This window comes from Aotus nancymaae, unplaced genomic scaffold, assembly GCF_030222135.1.
Source record: "Aotus nancymaae isolate 86718 unplaced genomic scaffold, 86718_ANA_hifiasm-v0.15.2.pri h1tg000002l, whole genome shotgun sequence".
In the NCBI taxonomy this organism is placed as follows: Eukaryota; Metazoa; Chordata; class Mammalia; order Primates; family Aotidae; genus Aotus; species Aotus nancymaae.
Window position 1 is genome coordinate 39,251,985 of NW_026988413.1, and position 22,864 is coordinate 39,274,848.

Below are 22,864 nucleotides of genomic sequence, written 5' to 3' on the forward strand. Positions count from 1 at the left end.
AAGGTGAGCCCAGCACACACTGCCTCTGCCCTTCCCCAAGTGCCAGAAGCAGGATCCAATCATCACAAAAGTAACAGTAAAGGTTTCCACAGTGATGAGCACCTCCAAGGGAGTCATGGTGCTGTGTGTACATAATGGCAGAGCAGCCCAAGCAGCATCTAAAGGATGAGCAGGACCTGCCTAGGCTCATTAGTGTATGACTGTGGATGGGTCATTAATCTGTGTCCCTGTCTCTTAGTCTGTAAAATGAGAATATCACAGGCCTCAAAAGGCTGGTAAAGGAACTAAGTGTAACAGTAGAGGTCAAGGCGTCCACATATAGTGCCTGGCTGCTCAATAAAGGTTGGGTTTCTTTCCCCCATATCCCTCTCTATTAAACCTAAAGTTCCTACTTTCTCTATCAGGCCATATTCTAGCTTATAAGTAAAAATACTGCTTATTTGTTAATAATTAGAAATGCAAATGATAGAACAGGAAATTATCACCAAATTGCAATATTATATCCTCACTTTTAAGTTCAATGTAGTTAACTGGCCAGGAAGGCCATCTGTTTTTAGTGAGGCATTTGGGTGCAGCAATAAAGAAAATTCAAAAGTCAAAAGGCTGCGTTGGGATCCACATGCTTTCACTACCTAATTATGTGGCCTTGGGAAAAACACTTTCCCTTGGTTGGATTAAATGATGTTCTACTCTGATTTTGAAGAAAAATTCTACAGCAGACTCACTAACTTCTTAGTGACCCTCACCACTCTAATAACTCAATTCCTACCTTTATGATAGATAGTGTGCATACAAGCATTACTATCTATCTACTTGATGTGGGGTAGATATTCCCCTCTCAAAGGAAATACTCTGCCTTAGTTCCCCTAAAAAGCACCACCTTCAAATCTTCTATTATTTAGTGGATTCTTTGGGGTGGGAGATCTCTAAAAAGAAAATAAAGAGCCTTACTTGGACAAGTAGAAAAAATATATACTGTACATGTGTGTACACACTCTCTCTCTCTCTCTCTCTCTCTCTCTCTCTCTCTCTCATGTTCCTCCCAAAGCATTTCAGATTCTTATTCATCCTGATATCCTCAACACAACATCTGGCACAAAGGAGGGACTCAATAAATGTTTGTTGAATAAAGTAATGAATGAATAAGTGGACAATCAAGAAGAGATAGAATTTTCCTTTTAAAACCTCAGGTGGACCCATATGATAGCCTATCATCAAGACTGAATAAAGAAAGGAGCAACTTGGTTCTCCTGGGCAGTAGGTGGGGAAGCATCATATGGTATCTGGAGTCTGGCTATTAGGCTAACTTAGCTATGATCAGGGACTTTAGCCAGTCATTACTTTCTCCCAAATTACAAAATTTAGCCTTCGATCTATGGAGGACGGTGGTGAAATTTCTCTTTAGTATTTCAAAAGGTGCCAGCCTTATGAAGGAAAGGTTTGGTTGAGGAAATGCCCTAAGAACCACATCTTACAGTGAACAGCATTTGCCATTAGGTTCAAAGAGAATAAATTAGAATCAGAACCTCATCCTATGCTTCAACAATGGGTCATTTTCCCCTCTCAAAGGGAATACTCTGCCTTAGTTCTCCTAAAAAACACCACCTTCAAATCTTATACATTATTTAGTGGATTCTTTGGGGCAGGGGATCTCTAAAAAGAAAATAAAGAGTCTTACTTGGTCAAGTTGAAAAAAAAAACAGAAACAAAGAAAGGCTAAGTGATTTACCCCATGGAAGACTAGCCCCCTGATGTATAGAACTAGAAAGTTAAAGTTCACAGTTGTGGTCGGCAGGCAACCCTGCTTTCTAAAATAAATACAGCCAAAACAGAGCCTTGAAAAGATAAAGATAGGAGGGATAAAACCACATCTGCATTAATACAGGTAAAGTGGACAATGTGCCATTTAAAATATGGCCCCAGCAAAAAAGAAAAAAAAAAAATAGGGTCCCAGAAGGCATAATACCCTTGTAAAGAAGACCCAGTTCGAATGAGAGCCTTCAATTCTATGTTTTTTATATTCAACTCATACTTCCAGTGGTGCATATATCTGAGGATAGCCAGAACTGACAGTGTTCAAAATAAATATAATTCAGATAAGGTGGCATGGCAGTTGTGTAATGAACTAGAAACATATTATAAAATCTTGTAAATTAAAACTCTTGCCCTTTCTTAATTATCTTGACTTTGAGGAATATATTGTGTAATTTCAGGGGCTGGGACCGGTGATGAATCAAACATTTTGGAAACCTTTGAAATGCTGATGTATTTGTGGTTGAGAATTCTTTTTTTTTTTTTTTTTTTTTTAAACCACCATATGTTTCAAACCCAAACAATCTCTGCCATGCATCAGCTGGACTTTGGGGCTTTATCAAAAATGGGAGGTTTTCTTTTTTTCAGCTTGATTGGTGGAAAACTTACTTAATTCCACTAATTAAGGATGACTAATGTTCTAACATAACAAATTCATTAAAAAGCAAAACAAAAACACCTCCATCCCTACCCCCAACACTTTTGACAGATACTAAGAATTTGTTTTAAATTTCCAAAAATAAATGTACTAACAATCATTTTAATGGAACCCAGGATAATTAAGTACTATTACCTTCTTCCCTGAATTTTCTTTCTAATGAAAAAGGGAAGTTGGAAGAAAGTTGGGGAATGGTCTTAAATTTCAGAATGAAGATAAAAATGATTCAAAGGAGAAAACCTAAACTATAAGGCTGGAGATATCAAAAGGCACCACCAAGTGGTGTGCTGGCGGAAGTGCAGCCTCCTTTGCTCTGGCACAGGCTGCCCACGCTTGGCCAGTGGACCTGAGAGGGAGCTGCGGCAACTGCCCTGAAATCAGCAATCTGGGGTGGGTGGGGTATGGCATTCAATATAATCAGTGCTTCACAGTTTTTAAAAATTAGTAAAATAAATGCTACTGTAAGTAGCTGAGTCAGAATTCTAATCCAAGTCATTTGATGGAAAATCCAGAGGGCTGAACCTCCCTTTAACTTAGAATGAACACAGATCCAGAAGCCATGTCAAAAGATTGGATAAGATTGTCTTGGTTTGGAGAGGTAATTCTTTCTTCTAAATTGCATGTTGTTTACAGCTTTGTTTATTTTAAAAAAGACCAAAAACATCCGTAATGAGATACTATTTTTTAAATATATGTGTATATAAGTATATATGTACATATACATATTTATGCTTGTCGAAAATTTAACAACACAAATATGAAGAAAAAAGAAATTATTTAAAATCCACAATTGAGTGGCAATCACTTAATACAGGCTTATTTACTTCCAGTGTCTTTCATTTATTTATACATACCTGTTATTTATTTTATAAAATTGGTGTCATTCAATATTTAAAATGTTTAAGTAAATATTAAACAACAAAATATAATTTTGTATAGGATTGGTAACTTTCTAAACATTACAGAGAGATCAGGTATAATAAATACACTCTAACCCTGTAAATAGTGATGTAAATTTCTCTTGCAGGCTTCCAAACAAATGTTTCAGAGATGACTGATCCTTGTATTCTTAATCTGTACAGTGCAGTGAAGGAAAAGTGAACTTGGTTTTATATCCTGGATCCCCAATAGTGGCTGTGGTGTCAAAAGGGCACTGATTTCAATGAACCTTTTTCCTCTCTTGAAAAACTGAGACGGCCACCTCTGTCTAGCCTAACTCAGAACATTATCAGGGAGAGTGAATGATGTAAATGCAAGCCCTCTGTAAGTTACCCAGTTATACAAACACTCTTCAAGGTTCATGGCATTCTCAAGCATTTAGCATATAGTAAGCACTTCCACAGTCCTCTTTTCTAAAATTGAATGTTATGGCTCCATGTGAAAACTGAATGGCAGTGTAAGTGACTTTGGCTGGGATCACAGTTACCTGATTTTCACCAACACTTCTCCAGAGTGGTTCCTGCTTATCTGTAAGGATCAACTGCAGAATTTTCCTTTCTTATAGGTACCTGGCCATACTGTGTTATATCTGAAAACCCACCCCCTCTTTTTATCCTAATAAAGCATTCTGCCAATTTAATTCGAGAAAATTTAATCCCCATACAACTATGCTGGTTGGTTTTGCAACTCCCTGTTTCACTTCATGTTTCTCTCAATCTCATTATCCTTCCAGTTGATTAGAGCATCTCCCCATTGTTATTTGACTACATGGATAACTAACTAATTTCCAAAGAGAGTTTCCAGTTATTCTTCGTAGATTTTTATTTTTTCTATGGTGATGCCATTTTTCTGTGGTGACACCATGTCTTCATCACCCTTTGTCCCACCCCTTTTTTGGTACTTTCTACAGGACAGGTAACTTTCTTTCTATCAGACGCAATGCATGAGCTTCTATTATTGTTTCCAAGATGCCAATCTACAGATATTTGGTAAGCCAACTTGTCCATTTAATTTCTCCACAACTGACACTAGGTAAGGCCTCTCACGTTCAGTCCTGCTGGGCTTTTCTGTCTCTTTCTCATGCTTAAATAAAAATTTATTTTGTTCCTTCTGATAGAACAGCTTACATACAACAGGAAGCACAAGCCAGAAGGGATTATGACCATGCTCACACACACTGCGTGGAGTGTGGTGTGTTTTAACCCATTTAAATACAGTTGCTGGTGCCACCAGGCCACCTGAAGTATGCTATTGCACTTACTGAGGAAGGGCGGAAGCACCGATCAAATCATCCTTTAAGTTATAACAGTAATCTATAGAAGCAGACCCACAATTAATTTGTTAAAGAAATATTTTCGGCTGGGCGCGGTGGCTCAAGCCTGTAATCCCAGCACTTTGGGAGGCCGAGGCGGGTGGATCACGAGGTCAAGAGATCGAGACCATCCTGGTCAACATGGTGAAACCCCGTCTCTACTAATACAAAAAATTAGCTGAGCATGGTGGCGCGTGCCTGTGATCCCAGCTAGTCAGGAGGCTGAGGCAGGAGAATTGCCTGAACCCAGGAGGCGGAGGCTGCGGTGAGCCGAGATCGCGCCATTGCACTCCAGCCTGGGTAACGAGTGAAACTCTGTCTCAAAAAAAAAAAAGAAATATTTTCAAAACTAAACAAAAATTTTCAATCAACTTTGAGTTCCATCTCTAGCTTATTTTTACACAATCCTATTTTGCTCCCCCAACCTCCCTTCCTGCACCAACTTAGATTTCTGCTGGGTTAGGGAAGGGCAGGAAAAGGGAGGAGCAGATTATCAAAATGAAAATGGAAGCCGCAAAGATAAACAGAGCGAAAGGATTAAAAAGACACTTATTTGTGAGGCTGATCAGAGTGAGGGTGAGTTAGGAAAAAACTGTCAGAAGATTCTAATATTTATTGTTTTAGTTTCCCATGGGTGAAAAAAAAACCCCTATGCTTCACATTGTACTTGTTTTGCTAACATTAATGCTAGTAGAGTGTCAATGCACATGTTGTCCAGTAATTCATAGTCTTGAGCTTTTTTCCTTAATTTACATTCTCTCAAACAGCCCCACCACTTATCATTTCTTCATACAATCCTAGCTTATAATAAACTTATAATACTGTCCTACTTGTTCAAGGCTTGGTTCAAATCTCATCTGACTCATAATGTTATCCATGATCACTCCACCCCACAGACCTCTCCCTTCTGAAAAATCAATAGGCAGTTTCCACATGCTGCTGGTTCCTCTTCCCATGTAGATGACACACTTCTCCAAGGCAAGGAGCATATCTCACCCACCATTACAGCCTCTTCTCCTTACACTGAATAATAATATCTATGGAGAACATGCCCACAGATTTATTTATTCCTACATTCATCTACCCAGCATTTATCCATTAATACATGAATGCTACACCTCTTAGCAAACACTAGGGTTCCATGGCCATTGTCCTTGGTTTGAAGCATAGCTGCCACGCCTTTGGGTGTGGCCAGTCTGGCTCCAGTGGAGGATAACTATGGCTCTTAGCCAATCCTCCTAGAAAGGCCATCAAGAAGTGGTCATCAGTGTCCAGCACGAAGCCTAACCCCATGCCAAAGATTACCATGATGCCGTAGGGCTCTACAAGTTTACAAATAGGTTTTCAGGGTAGCAGAGTGCCCCTCTGAAGAACATCTGGGTTCACCCCATCTATAAAATAAATTTACCTTTCTGAGCTGTGGAAACAGCCTTACCACAGGAATACCCACCACCACTGGTGGATGGGAGAACCTAGGTCACTAACTGTCTTAGATGGGCCATCATAGAACACAAGAGTAATATATATGTATATCTTCATCATTCATCATAAACACTCAGTGCAAAAACATTTTAGCACCTTTTCATGCTTTTAAAAATGTTTCAAAAAAAAGAAAATTACTTACTGCCTTCCCATGTACAATGCAAAAGATTCAAAGCCCCTTCCACCCTCTTCCAGTGTGCAAGATGAAAGAATGCATATGCTATTGCTTCACTGTCTCCTCTCTTCAGGATGTGTTCTGGGGGTAGGATTAAACTTTTCATTTCTAGTAGGTACTGAAATAAAAAAGGCAGAACACAGTTGTGTTAATACATAGTAAGCTGGAATTTAGTATTGAAAATAGAGCAGTTGATTTCCCTAAAGCCACCATTTATAAGCATTTCATTAAACCTGCAACCTCGTTACTACATTTGAAGGCAATTACTAAAACATCCAGCAATACAAAGTTTGCTGACAGATGATTAGCCTTGTACTAGTTTCCTATAGGGAAGATCCGAGGTTTTCAGGCTAAGACACTCTAATCAAAGAAATACATAAAACTCAAACAGCATAAAGGAAAATGAAGAAGACATGATAATTTGATATAATTTTGGAAGCAGAATGAAACCATATAAAATGGACACATGAAGGTTAAGAAGTTATGTGGCTAAACCAAGTGCACCAGAAAGATGTGAGATTGAGTAGCACTGCCCATGATTTTTTTCTATACACATCTGTCAAGGAAAAGAATCTTGTCCTATAAAAAGAGCTACCCACAGTTACTCAGGTGCTACAGGGAGGAAGGGTGGCAGTCAGAGCATAGGAAGACCCAAGGGAGGAGAGCATTACAGACCCCAAAGTGTAATACTGTTTTAGATCCTTTCCCAAAGACTCGTAGGGGGTTGGGGCGGGCGTTTCATCTTAACTTCTTCATTGCTATCTTCTGCAAAGCAGGTAGGAGTACAGGGCAAGAATGCACATACTTCCTGGGGGCTGAGAAAAGACTACGTTTCCATTTTTATTCTTTTGTTTTACTATAGGATAGAAAGGGAGCAATTTTAGAAGGTTATTTTATAATTGCAAATGTTAACCTTTCTTTTCTGGCTGGCATTCTGCCATTACCTTATTACCTCCCCTCCTTGATCCATCCCTGAAACACACACACACACACACACACACACACACACAAATACACACACACACACACACCCCACCACCACCACCACCACCACCACCACCACCACCAAAGACAAACATAACAGCAGCCCATGCAATCTCCTTTAAAATGGAGACTAGTAGACTACAGAGAGATATGGACAGCAAGAGTAAGTACTAAAAAAGGTGTTCAAAAATTTTAGTATCAGAAATAATTGCCTATGTATTTTTCTGTCCATGGAAATTTATGAAACACAGTGAAAGGTAGAAGAGTCCTGGTATAGAGAATGGAGACTATTGCACAACTACCAATGTTTCCCTGCATCTAGCTAAGGATTTGTACCCTTTGGGCATTACCCAGTTACCCTTAAACTTTCTCTCCCATTGGCACACTTGGTGTTGAGGTTTATGGCCCAACAGCAGCCAGGAGAACACATTCAGGCATCTTGGCTCAGTAACTGGAACTTTCCTCTCTCTGGTTCTGATTTTTGAAGAAACCTCCAAGCCTCTGGCCTCAAAGCAGGAAGAGTAGGGAAGTGAAAGACACCCAGAGAGTAGCAGGAGGAACAGTGATACGGTCATCACACTTGCGAGGAGGTCGGATAGAAACCTCACTCGACAGAAAGACCCGGGATCCCTTTCCAGGCTGGTCCATGGAGAGGTGTTTGTTATTTTGGTGGAAGTCCTCAAGCATGAGTTCTAAAAGGACTTTCTGGCCATCTGCCTTCTTGGATTCTATGAACTACTGCTTTCTTCCTACCGCTTTCCTCCTTTTTGTCTTGCACTGTCTTCTTTTAAAACAGTGCAAGACAAAAATCTTTTTGGAAGAATAACAATAGAGAATTATCTAGCAATCCAATTAGCACTACGTTTATAATGAATATCAGCCTTAATATAAATAGTTATGTTATATGATGTGATAGCCATAATATAAAGTTATATTTATATTATTTGTATTATGGTGGATTTTATGTTCGGAGTTACCTGGCTATTCTCTTGTGGTTTTGTTACCTTAATAGGAACCATTAAAATGTACATTGCTCCTGCCAATGATAGTCTTAAAAGACCCCAAGGCTATGAGTCATGAGAAAAATAAATAACTTGTAAAGTATTATGAACTGTATTAATTGTTTCACAGTAAGTTGGAGAACGAAGAGCATTTGGTTATCCATAATAATCATCATCAGAAAAACAAAGGAGAAGGGAAATTTCTGGCCTAATAAGAGCCCTGGAATAAGATTTTGATCTGACTTTCTAATTATTTATAGCCACCACATCTGTCAAACAGTGAATTTTTTTTTTTGAGACGAACTTTCACTCTTGTTGCCCAGGCTGGAGTGCGATGGTGCAATCTCAGCTCATTGCAACCTCCGCCTCCCGGGTTCAAGTGATTCTCCTGCCTCATCCTCCCGAGTGGTTGGGATTACAGGTACGCACTACCATGCCTGGCTAATTTTTGCATTTTTAGTAGAGACAGGGTTTCTCCATGTTGGTCAAGTTGGTCTCGAACTCCTGACCTCAGGTGATCTGCCCACCTCGGCCTCCCAAAGTGCTGGGATTATAGGTGTGAGCCACTGCGCCTGGCTCAAACAGTCAATTTTAAAAAAAGGATCATGCTATATAAAATTTAAAACAAATAAACTATGAAAACAAATAACTCATGTGTCCCAGGTATACAGAAATCTCCTTAAAGCCCTTGACAATCAGATGGTGGCTAAAAGAAAAGTATAAACTACCATTCTTTTCGTTTCTATGATTAGAAAAGGCTTTTACATTTCATTAAGCATCTATGAAAGAACTCTTCTCTTAACCTAAAGAAACTTCAGGAATAGGGGCATCCAAGAAGTGGGCCTGGTAGTCACCCATATTTGTGGGTATCAAATAAACTAGCAAGGTCAGGCACAGTGGCTCATACCTGTAATCCCAGTACTTTGGAAAGTGGAGGCAGGTGGATCGCAAGCTCAGGAGTTCAAGACCAGCCTGGCCAAGATGGTGAAACCCTGTCTCTACTAAAAATACAAAAATTAGCCGGGCATGCTGGCAGGTGCCTGTAATCCCAGCTGCTCAAGAGGCTGAGACAGAGAACTGCTTGAACCTGGGAGGCAGAGGTAGAGGTGAGCCAAGATTGTGCCACGGCACTCCAGCCTGGGCGACAGAGTAAGATTCCGTCTCAAAAAATAAACAAACAAGCAAACAAAGTAGCAGGAGGCAGGGCAAGGCAACCTGGCAGGGGAGAGGAAGAGTTCAGAAAATTCGGAACAAAGGGACACTATAGATCTGTGCTATCCCTGTTCAATATGACAGCTTCTACCACATGTGACTATTTATATTTAAATTAATTAAAACCAAACAAAATTAAAAATTCAGTTCTTCCATCTCAGTAGCCATATTTCAAAAGTGCTCAGGTGCTGCATGTGGCTAGTATTGGACAATGCAGGGAATATTTCCATGATCACAGAAAGGTCTTTTGGACAGCATTGACTGCTGTAGGCAACAGTTTGTCATCTTTGGATAACTGGACCAATTTTTAACATGAAAAAATTTCAAAGGTGCCCATGATAGGAGTCATCAGGGTAGTAGCCACTGACCAAAAATATACAATATGACAAAAATCTATAATAAATGTAATAAAACAAAAATTCATTTAAAAGCATTGTTGGCTACCAGGGCATCTACATATAATACCTTTGAAAAATAGTCGTACATGTCTGAGAGACAGATGGCTTACTCAGCCTGCAGGCTCAACGGGATGCATATGGCCTCAAGGACAACATCCGCAGCCCCAAACGTAGGCCGTGAGGTAATGCTATTTCTCCTCTAAGCTCTCTCTAATCTTTGTGTATGCATACTATTCACATGCCACCTTATATTAGTTATCATGTATCTTGCATCTCTGCTGAATCATTAGACCCTCAAGAGCATGAACCTTGTCATCCGCATCTTAATTTCTCCTCCCACACCTCCTACAGAGCCTTGCACATCAAGGTAATTTTTTTTTTAAGTTAAATTAAATTGAAATCTTATTTCCCAAGAAGTCTCTCAAAGTGAACATCCCTGGCCTAATCAGCCTCATGAGGCTAACCAAAGCAACACATCAAGGAAACAACTCTGCCTTCTCATCTTCTCTCTCTTATGGCAGAAATCAGCTATGACTATAAAAGAGATTTATACTTCTTTATAATTCTAAACAAAATGTTGGCCCTAATCAAATGATGAAGACTAGTAACAACAATGTGTTATGTTTTTGGCCAGGCTTAAAATGGCTGGCAAGATCAGTTCTCAACATGTGCAACATTTAAATTAGAAAAGCATGGAACAACATTTCATGTCTTACTTGTCAAAAGAAAAATAAATGGAAGAGGGCAGATCCCTATCCACAAGTATGCAGAAATCAATTAGAATAACTGTAGCTTGCAAATCAGAGAACAAGCTTTATCCATCTATAATAATGACTCGGTTTCTATTAGCTCAGCCAGCATTCTGTGCTATCTTGCCCGCCATCCTGCCTCTAACTTCCTTCCCAGATTCTCGAATCAGTCTGATCTTGCAGTGCAGTGATTCTAAAAATTTCGGAAGCAACTTTTCAAAATCTATTTGTGTCAGCATCTAGCTCCTTACGTCCACTGCAGGAGCATCTAAAGTCAGGGCATATGAAGAGGAACAGAGGGCTGTGATTTTTGGGTGTGAGCAGCACCTACTCATGGAGGTCTCCGAGCAGAAATTGGCTCACCTGTCAGGGAAGCTGCTGAAGAGATGTGGCTTACTAGAGGCTACCCTGAGTGGCTGCTAACACCCCTTTTGCTACAATCTTAAAATTCTATAATCATTTGAATGAAAATGATCGCACAGCTATCATTCACATAAATGTTAATGTCAAAGAATTAACTCATACACCTCTTTTTTGGGATTTTCAATACCAACAATAGCATAAGTTCTACGAAAATCATTTGCAAAAGTATGGGAATAAACAAAATGTAGAAAAAAAATAGGTGGCCAGGCGTGGTGGCTCATGCCTGTAATCCCAGCACTTTGGGAGGCCGAGGCGGGCAGATCATGAGGTCTGGAGTTTGAGACTAGCCTGATCAACATGATCAACATGATGAAAACCCATCTCTACTAAAAATACAAAAATTAGTCAGGCGTGGTGGTATACACCTGTAATCCCAGCTACTCGGGAGGCTGAGGCGGGAGAATTGCTTGAACCCAGGAGGCGGAGGTTGCACTCCAGCCTGGGTGACAAGAGCAAAATTCCATCTCAAAAACAAACAAAGAAACAAACAGGTAAATTAACTTATATCATAGTTAAAGATGCCTATTAAGTTGCTCCCCAAAACCAGGTAGTGAAAGAATTTAGCACAGGGAAATGTTCATGATACATTGCTAAATGGAAAAAAAAAATCAATGTACCCTAACCATTTACATAGCAGATTATTATTATTTTGACAAAAATGTATATGTAAGCATTAAAAACCATTGGAAAGTCACAGGTTTAGTGTTCACGGTGGTTAAATATTTGATTTTAATGGGAGATTAACTTCTTTTGTACTCTTTCTGTGATAAGTTTTCTATAATAAGCATTTTCTTAAGGATAGGGTCTTGCTCTGTTGTCCAGGCTGAAGTACAGTGGTGCAGTCATAGCTCACTGCAGCCTTGAACTCCTAAGCTCAAGCGATCTTCCTGCCTCAGCCTCCCAAGTCACTGGGACTATAGGCACATGCCACCATGCCTGACTTGTAGTAAGTATTTTTATTTTTCTCTCTCTAAATATGTGTGTATGTATATATGTAATACAAATCTATTTTCTAGACTTGCATCAAACACACACACACAAAAGAAAACAAAACCCACACAAACAAAATATAATTGGAGATAGCAATTTTTTTTCATGCCCACAATGCTTTGGTGCAACTGGCTCTGATAAAATGGACTAAGACCAGAAAAAATGTTTTTAAAACAACAATAAAGAATTCTGAGAATAAAGCTAGTGTTATTTGGGAGAGACACCACAGAGTCTGAGTTTCAATGTTGCTTACTCCCTGGACTCAGTAAGACACAAAGCAAGCACAGGACAAAAAACACAGCAAGTAGCCCCAGCTCACTAAGATCACATGGTGATGGAGAAGAAGGTATACATCACCAGGATTCCCCGCCTTACCTCCTCTCATCTACCATCTGCCACTGTGAATCACTTACTGGAATCCTGGCTCTACTCTTTAGCTATGAGACCCTAGACATGTTATTTAACTTCTTTGAACCTCATTTACTCATCTGCAAAACTGGAATAGTAAAAACACATCTTGCTGGTTTTAACTTTTGAAGATTTTTGTAATATACGTAAAGCATTCATTCACATAGTGCTGGCACATAAGTGTGCATTGAATAGTAGATACTTTTCTACCAAAAAAAATTAAGTGTTTATATTACTGTAGAGGTAATTTGTGTTTTGTGTGTGTACATGTCCCACAGATAACTGAGTTTGTTTTTAGGTAAAATACTTGAGCACTTTTATTGTAGTAGCAGATCTGTTGAAGAGACCTGGCTACCAAGGGTCATTAACCAACCAATACAGAGGCAAGCATAAAGCAAAGCTGAATTGTCAAATTAAACCTGGTGATTTCAGTACCACTCAGGGGTTCTCATCACAAGGTACTTGCGTCTTCCTGGTTCACTTTCTATTCATTGGTTACTTTGCTTCATTCAAAAAATATGCGAAGGCACACAGTGTATCCCAAGAATATAGATATGGGAGCACCCACAGCCTATCCAAGGACATGGTTATGGAAGAACCCTTTGTGTATTCCAAGGACACAAATATGGATGCAACCATAATTTACCTCAAGGGCATGGACATGAATCAGGTCAGGTTTCCACCTTGATGATCCACGGTCTTTGTAGGAATAGAGGATGGAGAGAGAGACAGTGGGAGGGAGGGAGAGAAAAAGAGAGTGTATGGAGAAGTAATAAAATTCAACACGGTAAGTACCTTAGTAATATGTATAAACTTAGCACTGAGGAAGCGAATGGAGAGCACTGTGTCTGAGAAGGCTTCACAGAAAAATGAAAATATCAATCTTACTAATTAGAGTTTATACTGAAAAAAATGAGGAAGGGGGATTCCAAACCAGCATTAAAGGGCAAAGTAAACCAAAAGCATCAAAGCCTACCAAAAAGCAAACCACGGCATCAAAGGGCATGATGTGTTTCTAAACTGGTGGGGCCTGAGTACTAACATGATGGTAATTGCCAACACTGATTACGCACTAACACATGTGCCAAGCATTATCTCAGTAACTCCATAACACCAACTCTGCAGCAGAGCTAATATTATTATTCCTGTTTCACAGATGGGAAAATGAAGGCTTTAGGAAGCAACTTGTTCAGGGTTGCACAGTTGCACGTGGCAGAACCTGCCTTTGAACTCAGGCCACTCTCCAAGGGAGTTGAGTAGAAAAAGTAGGCTGTAAAAGGCCTTCATGACGTGCTCTAGAGGGTGCCCTGAACTTCAGTTACTGTGGCTTTCAAACGTTTAGACACAGAATACAGTTGGCTCTTTGACAATATGGGTTTGAACTGCACAGGACCAATTTATACAAAATTTTTTTCAACTCAACATGGATTGAAAATACAGTATTCATGGGATGGGAAACCTACATATAGAGAGAGCTGACTTTTTGCATAACACAGGTTCTGTTGGGTTCTGCAGGGCTGACTGGGAGATTTGAGTATGCGCAGATTTTGGTATATGTGAGGGGTCCTGGAACCAACCCCCTGCAGATACTGTGGGATAACTGTAATTTGTACAAAGAGGAAAAAAACACACTGAGAATCTGTGAAACTGATGAAAAACAAAGCTGTGGGGAAATCTGAGGGAGGGACCCAAGAGAGGTGTGGAGAACCCTCCTGGCTCTCCTAAGAGGACAGTCTGGAAACCACTGCCATAGGCAATTGGGAAGTGAGTTGTGCAGTTTGCAATTTTGAGAGAAATGGTTGAATCAGGTGTAGGATCAACAGACAGGAAAGAGATGGAAATTAGTAAAGTCTTAAAAAGCTCCTGTTAGAGTCCAGGTGACGGGGACAAATTGGGGGGTGGAGGAGGAGCTTCTCCAGGACTTGGTGCCTGACTAAATGTGAGAGTGAGGGGAGGAACCAAAGGTGACAATTTTTTAGCATAGGAAACTAATAATGTGAGCTCCTTAGCTAGGGTGAAGACACCAGAGGAGAAAGAAGCTTAGCAGGGGAAGGTAACAAAAACAGTTCGAAGAACCTGCAGAACATTCCTGGAGAAATGGCCTGAAGGCAGCTGGGTCTGCAGGTCTGGAGCTTAGGAGAGAAGCTGGAGACACAAATTTGGGTGTTCTGGGTCAGAGGTGGAAGCTGTGCAGTAGGAGCACCCCAGATCTCCCAAGACAGCTTCGAGCAAGGAGGGAGAGGGCAGTGAATGGAGCTCCCTGGAAAACATGAATGCGTGGCAGGACAGGAAAGAAGTAGGAGGAGAGTGCTGACATGCAGGAGGGGCACAGAGAGAAGGCGTCATGGAGTCAGGATGGCCTCAGGACAAGAAGCAGGCTGGGGGCAGTGGCTCACACCTGTAATCCCAGCACTTTGGGAGGGCCAGGCAGGAAAATCTCTTCAGCCCAGGAGTTCAAGACCAGCCTAGGCAACATGGCAAAACTGTCTCTACAAAAAATTCAAAAATTAGTCAAGTGTGGTGGTATGCACCTGTGGTCCCAGGTACTGTGGAGGCTGAGGTGGGAGGACTGCTTGAGCTTGGGAGGTTGAGGCTGCAGTGAGCCATGATAGCACCACTGCACTCTAGCCTGGGTGACAGAGCAAGACCCTGTCAAAAAAAAAAAAAAGAAATACATAAAAAGCAGTCCATCAGTGGGACCAAATGCTGAGGAGAGATGAAACAGGAGGAGATTTGAGAAGAGGCCAACAGATCTAGTGGCCTAGGTGGCAGCGGCCTTAATAAGAGTGACCTTGGTAGAGGTGACGAGTCTGGTGGGGGTGGCCTGTATGGAGATAGTCTTAGGGAAAGCAGCTGCAGTGTGTTTTGTTGAAGAGACTTACAAACTTACTAATCCTGAGAAATGTGGCTAAAAACTGGTTTCTGTTCATTTTCCTCTGGGTCATATTTCCACAATACGTTCTCCTTACTCTAATCCAAAAAAGATTTGGAACAAAATATGACACAATTCATAGAAACTTATATTGAAATAATATTTCTGAAATGTGCTGTTGATATACAATATCATAGACGGTCTGCCAGGGTATTTTGAATTTCTGCTTCCACGCTTCAAGCATTTTAAAATGCTAAAACCCACTACACATTTTGTTTCCTAAATTGGATTAAAAAGCAATTTTATACTCTGTCAATCAACTTTGCCAAGATATAAGGGAGGATTGCTTCAGTGTTTGCATAAAATAGAATTTCCATCACTATAACAATGTCCTGTAGGTACTCCATTAGCATATACAATTACCACGATGTTTTCTCCCACAAGCGTCTTGAAATCCCCATGAAATTAGAGTTTCTAGATTAACATTAGATGAGCTTTCTTTAAAAAAAAAAAAAAAAAGTACATTTTTAATGGGAATGCATTTCTGTCATAACATTCTTCATTCTTTCCTCTCTATTTTCTCACAACTTCCCACACTCCTAGACTTATAATTTGAAAGCTAAATATCTATTAGGCTAGGTCCTCACCTCCACATTCTGTCAAGCCCAGTCTGCCCGCTGCTGAAATGAGTGTTGGGAGTGTGGCAGCCTCCTCCCTTCGGTGCCTTCAGGGACTGCCTGTTGTGCCCTCCGCTACCCCTTGGGCGGGCGCAGTGAAGAAGACAGCAGGCAGTTTACTGGTTCTGGGATTTGAGGCAAGATTAAGATGAAAGCTATCCCCTATTGGTGCTGGTGAATTTTCTCGACTTTTTTCCCCTTAGCAGGGCTGCCTACAGTACTCGGATATGCTAACGAGATGGTGATACTGGCTCGGCAGCCCCCTCCCCACTGCTCAGAGTGGGGGTGAGGCCTCTTGCTCTATGGATGGGACCTCAAAAGCTTGGGACTTTCTGGTGGTGATGGGTCACAGACATCTGTTATTTTCTGAACTGTATGCAAAGGGGCCTTGGGGCTGCTGGGCTACCAGACTTCTCATCCCAGTTTCAACCAGAGCAGTCCTGCATTTACTTGCTTATTTATTAAGATTTCATGTAAGACTGAGTTAAGAGAGTAAAAATGCTTACTGCTTTTAAAAAAATTAAAATCGTTTGTTTTTGTAGAAGTAAACACTAGATGGTCTAAGCACAAGCTGGCCAGTGGAGGCCTGTGTGTGGTGGTGAAGAGGACCCATGACTTGGGAAGCCCTCCTTGGTGATATTGACCAGGTCAGGCTTTCCTATCTGCTAGGGCTCAATTCTGGGGACTACCACGTCCAAGGTTTTCAGAGTTGAGTGGGAGGTTTGGGCATTCTGTATACAGCCAGGCCACTCCCCTACCACTGCACACTTGGAGAATGTTTATAACTGCAAAATACAGGATCTGGCTTCTAGAAGTTACAGAGCACCCGGGTTATCTGCCCCAATTCTGACTGAGCCGGCTGCCTTGCTCCTGGGGGCCCAGCAGCACTCTGTCTGCCTCACAGGGGCACAGCCCGGTCTGTCTTCTCAGTGACTGGGCACTTCTTGAGAGTACGCATCATGTTCTGACCAGCGTCCCAGTGGCTGGCACATAATTGGTATTCAATAAGTACTAGCTGAATGTGCTGCTGGGAGGGAAAAGAGGACTCTGGTTCAGAATTGTACACCTTTGGAAACTAGAGAAGCTCGAGGACAGCAGCAGGAAGGTTAGCCCCTCCAGGACGAAGTTGCGGGGGATGTCCTGGTTAGTCTATTAGAGCACAGTGATCCTGCTTAAGTAAAAGTAGTTCAAATATGCTGTGGTTGACAGGAGACCTAGCAAGGTGTGTGGCTTCAGTCGAGGGAAGAAATGGAAGAAATCCTTGTTCTGAGGGCATGAGAGCCTTACTAACTCTGATAATAAGAATAGGCACCAAGCCAGAGGATGCAGGGGCAGGGAGGAAGGAGATATAAGTAATCTAAGCTGGGAGACTCCAAACCTCTCAAGCCTGGTCTGAACAAAGCATCTGGTGATTTTCAAGTGGGCCCCTACCTCCTCTATGACTGTGGGCACCTGGGACCCCTGACCACACAGCCCACACTAAGGGAGATTTCCCTGACACCTCTCTCTTCCACTCACACCGTTCCCCTTTGCCTGGTGGTAGGCAGTGGAGATCATTCCAACAGCCCAACTCCAATTGGTAGCAAAACTCCTGGGAATGAAACAAATAGCTGCTTGCTTTTTATGGGCTGAAGAAGAAAAGCTTCAGAAGGAGCCAAAACTTAATAGAATCTGGGAACATTTTGCTGGGGGAGCCAATGATGATGGGTTCAGTATATGTATGTGTGTATTACAGACTGTTAAGGTAGTCCCACAATCTGGTTACTCAGACAGGGAAATATGAGTTATATAATGGGAAGACAGGGGTAGCCTCAGTCTCCCTAAGAGCTGGGACACTGCTGCCTCTGTAATCAAGAAGACACAATGACGCTTTATGAGGCAACCTCATGCATGCCTAGGACAGGTTTTCAGGCCTGTTGCACCTGAGGAGGCAGGCGCACCAGGGAGAGGAAGGGGCAAGTTTCTTACCAGACATGATGTGAAGTGTTGGGGTGGAAGACCTGATGGGAGTGGGTTGGCAGGGAGCAGGGATAGTACCAGGCTCAGAACAAGAATTTAAGACACAGGTCGGAAATGGGTAACAATCAGCCACAAGCAAAGAACTTACCAAGCAGCTACAAGCTGCAGAATCCCTGAAGACAGCAGCTGTAGCCAGAACATGCTAGAGCCTCCCCTCAAATCTGGAGGCCTAAAGGGACCCTAAGGGTCCTCAAGGCCAAAGGCACTGAGGTGCCACTGTTATACTCTCTGGTTGTCCTTCTTCAGGCTAGAGTGGCCCAAGAAGCACCTGTTAATGCATGTTTCTAGGCAGCCTCTATTTCCACCCCTAGCCTGCAAGCACAGAAATAGAACAGGAAGTGAAAAGGAAGAGATAATAAAGGGGCCAACAAGTATTGAGCAGGTGCTGAATGAATTCCACGAAGTAATTTCATTTACTTGTCATCAGTTCTGTGAAGCCATTATGTTTAGCCTCATTGTATCAAAACAAGAATGGGCAGGAAGTTAATTAACTCCCTCCTCCCATACTTTACTCCAGTCCTGTGGACAGGAAGTAACGGGAGTCATTGTTCTGAACACTTTTGGGCTTTTTCTCTTTTTTAGAGCCAAAGTCTCCTTCTTTCAACCAGGCTGTGAGTGCAGTAGCACAATCATGGCTCACTACAGTCTTGACCTTTTGGGCTCAGCCTCCTGAGTAGCTGGGAAAATAGGCACATGCCACGACATCCAGCTAATTTTTTGTTTGTAGAGATGGGGTCTCACTATATTGTCCAAGCTGGTCTCAAACTCCTAGACTCAAGCAATGCTCCTAGCTCAGCCTCCCAAAATGCTGGAATTACAGGCATGATGAACCCTTTAAATAATACTTCATAGCTCTCTTTATCTCTAGGTCACTATTCATTGCTGTTGTTATAATTAATATATTTTGCATGATATTTCAGCAAAGAATAAATACAAATGGCTAACAATGTTCTCCCATACTAGTAGTGACAAGGAAATGCAGACTAAAGGAACAAAATTCCATTTGTACTTAATAGGTTCATAAAAATTTATTGCTGTTCCCCTTCTTTTTTAAACAAACTGCTCAATGACAGTGAGGATATGATAAAATGGTGAAGAAGGAGTTGTCTGCTGATTTAAACTGCTATAATCTCTTTTGGCAAGTAGTCTGGCAACATCAAGAACCTTAAGTGCTTCTACACATGACTTAGTAATTCCCATTCTTTAAATCTACCCTAAGGAAATAATCCTGACTAAAAAATCTTCTTGCCCCAAAAGGTTCATTACAGAAGTTGACCGGTCGTGTCAACTTGATATCAACTACAGAGGACTCAAGAAGTAGATTAGGCTGTGTGCAGTCCCTCACACCTACAATCCCGCACTTTGGGGGAATGAGATAGAAGGACTGCTTGAGGCAACAGAGACCTTGTCTCTACTAAAAATTTTAAAAAGCTGGCTGAGCATGGGGGCACATACCTACAGTCCCAGCTACTCTAGAGGCTGAGGCTGGAGGATCCCTTGAACCCTGGAGCTTGATGTTATAATGAGCGATGACTATGTCACTGCATGCCAGCCTAGGTGACAGAGTACCACCCTGCCTTGGGTCATGGGGTGGGGGAGAGGGAAGAAGTAGATAATTATCTTCAACAAAATGTAAAAAAATGAAATTGGACTGTTATCTTACACCATACACAAAAATCAACTCAAAATGCATCAAAAATTTAAATGTAAAACCTGAAACTATAAAACTTCTAGAAGAAAGTAGAAGAGGGAAAAACTTCACGACATTAGTTTTAGCAATGATTTCTTAGATATGACACCAAAAGCACAAGCGACAAAAGCAAAAATAGACAAGTGGGATTATATCAAACTGAAATGCTTCTGGGTAGCAAATAAAACAATCAACAGAGTGAAAAGGTAACCTGTGGAATAGAGACAATATCTGCAAATCATATACCTAATAAGGGGTTATTATTGAAAACATATAAGGAACTCCTACAACTCAATAGCAAAAAAAAAAAAAGAAAAGAAAAAGTCCAACGATCTGATTTAAAAATGGGCAAAAGACTCATAGACATTTCTCCAAAGAAGACATACAACCAACTGGTATATGAAAAGATGCTCAACATCACTAATCAGCAGAGAAATGCAAATCAACACCACAAAAAAATTTTATCTGACATGTGTTGGGATGGCCACAATCAAGAAAATAACAAGTGTTGGCAAGTTTGTGGAAAACTGGAACTCTTGTGCACTGTTGGTGGGAATGTAAAATGGCTCAGCTCCTAGGGAAAATAGTTTGGAAGATTCTCAAACAATAAGAAATAGAATCACCACCATATGATCCAGTCATTCCTACTTCTGAGTATTCATTCAAAAGAAGTGAAAGCAGGACCTTGAAGAGATGTTTGTACTACTATTTTCACTGCAGCATTATTCACAATAGCCAAGAGATGAAAATAACCTAAATGTCCATGGACAGATGAACGGATAAAGACAATGTGGCATATACATACAATGGAATAATTTTCAGTCTTTAAAAAGAAGAAAATTCTGTCATATACTAGCTATAACATAGATGAACCTTGAGGACATTATGCTAAATAAAATAAGCCAGTCACAGAAAGACAAATAATACATGATTCTACTGATATGAGGTATCTATAGTCAAATTCATAGAAGCAGAGTACAATGGTGCTTGCCAGGGGCTGGGGAGAGGGCAAAACGAGGAGTTGCTATTCAATAGGAATCGAGTTGCAACTATGCAAGATGAAAAAGTTCCAGAGATCTACTGTACAGAAATGAGAATACAGTTAATGATATGGTTTGGCTGTGTTCCCACTCAGATCTCTTCCCATGTGTTGTGGGAGAGACCTGGTGGGAGGCAACTGAATCATGGGAGCAGTTATCTCCATGCTGTTCTCATGATAGTGAGTTTTCACAAAATATGACGGTTTTATAAGGGGCTTTCCCCCTTTTGCTTATTCTTCTACTTCCTGCCATCATGTGAAAAAGGATGTGTTTACTTTCCCTTCTGCCATGAATGTAAGTTTTCTGAGGCCTCCCCAGTCATGCTGAACTATGAGTCAATTATCTTTATAAATTACCTAGTCTTGGGTATGTCTTTATTAGTAGCATGTGAATGGACTAATACAGTTAACAAGATTGTACTGTACACCTAAAAATTTGTTAAGAGGGTAGAACTCAGGTTACATGTTTTTTACCTCACACCCATAAAAAAGAAGTACCCAGTTATAGAAACTGTCTTAAAAGAGTCTGAAGGCACATGGATAAAATACTTGAACTTAAGTTGGAGGATAACCTTTTTAAGGTTAAAGAATTCTGAGCATCTGTTAATCTTCCCTCAGAAACAAATATACCCCAATACCCAACCATAAAGTCCATGTTAAGAGCCCTATGCTATTTTTTTTATAATAGTATTTAAAATGCTTAGGACAAAAAGGCTAGAGTCTGAAATATGAGTAAATTGTTTTTATACCACTATAGAGCAAAAGACATATCTGATACTGCCCATAACAAAAAATAATTTAGCCCACCTTTCAAAAACTTGTCAGAAAATGAAAGTTTAACTTTGGTGCCCTGAAGGAGTTAATGTAACATCTTCCAAAACAAAAATGTGTCTTCTTGCAGTGAAAGGCTTGTGGTGTGGCTGCAGCATACTAACAGCACATAAGCTCTGGTTAAGTCAGATCTGTGTAGTTGATGGGTCACTGATAGAAATGCCTCCCCTCACCCCCACCCCAATGTAAATCTCCAGACTGCTGAGGAAGAGCAGGCTGAGCAGAGGAGCATATCTGCAGAAAGAAGGCCCCAAATCCAGTAAACTATAGCAATACAAAGATGAAGGTATAGAACCGGGATGAAGACAGTCCTTTGTCTGTTCAGCATTACATGAATGAAAATTTGTTTAAATGCAAAGCTATTTTAATCCCATTAAACAGAAAACATCCTCTAATGGATTCGAGATTTCTTCGTCTTCTTGAGTTTTGTTCTCAGTTGCTGAAAATCACCAGCATCATTAACATCAAGTACAGCATCATAAACAGCAAGTACATAATCAATGCATTATAGTGAGAGACCACGGAGGAGAAAGACTAATTCTGACGAGGAAGAACAAGCTTCCTGATGACTCTTAATGGTAGTGATGGTGGTGAAGGAGGAACAGGGTTTCCTCAGAGGAAGTGAAGAAGGAAAGGGAAGAGAATGTTTCTGGAATGATGAACGAACGGTTGCAGGTGGAAAAAAAGAAAAACAAGTTGGGTCAGATTACGAAGGGTACTGAAGAATCTCCCAAGGAATTTATGCCTTTTCCTATGGGAGCTGGTGACACAGCTACAGTTTCTCAAGAGGGAGTGACAGTTCTGTTGGTAATGATGAGCCTGTGTCTGCTTCCTCTTTACTAGTTTGCTGCAATCTAATACTTCAGAAATTCTAGTGTTTTGCATCTAAGTGACCACTTAAGGGGCTCTTGGTCAGAACAGAGACAAGGGGTTTCTTATTGTTCTAATTTATCTCCCAGTCCTGTGATGTGATAAGGAGCAACCTTCCTCCCTACTCCTCATGTCTGCAGGCAAAGAGAGTTCCTAAGAGTAACCCTCCTAAGGTAAATGACTAGTATTTATCATTGGATGGTGAAATATTACCTATGTATCTTTGCTTAATGGGATACCAGATGAAGCAAAGCTGGAAATGTATGGAAGGCAGTTCTCAGTTATTATATTTGGTTTTTTTTTTTCCTCCCTCAGAGAAGATG

At 40.9% G+C, this 22,864-nt stretch overlaps 1 protein-coding gene across 16 annotated transcripts in view; it reads right to left on the bottom strand.

The window, feature by feature from the left end:
• Positions 1-22,864, bottom strand: part of ST7 (suppression of tumorigenicity 7) — a 288,286-nt gene that overhangs the window by 14,520 nt on the left and 250,902 nt on the right. For all 16 annotated transcript variants that reach the window (XM_064374161.1, XM_012456975.2, XM_012456973.2 and 13 more), the window contains one exon: positions 6,346-6,496. In XM_064374161.1, the coding sequence (XP_064230231.1) occupies positions 6,346-6,496 (151 nt within the window). The remainder of the gene's footprint in view (positions 1-6,345; positions 6,497-22,864) is intronic.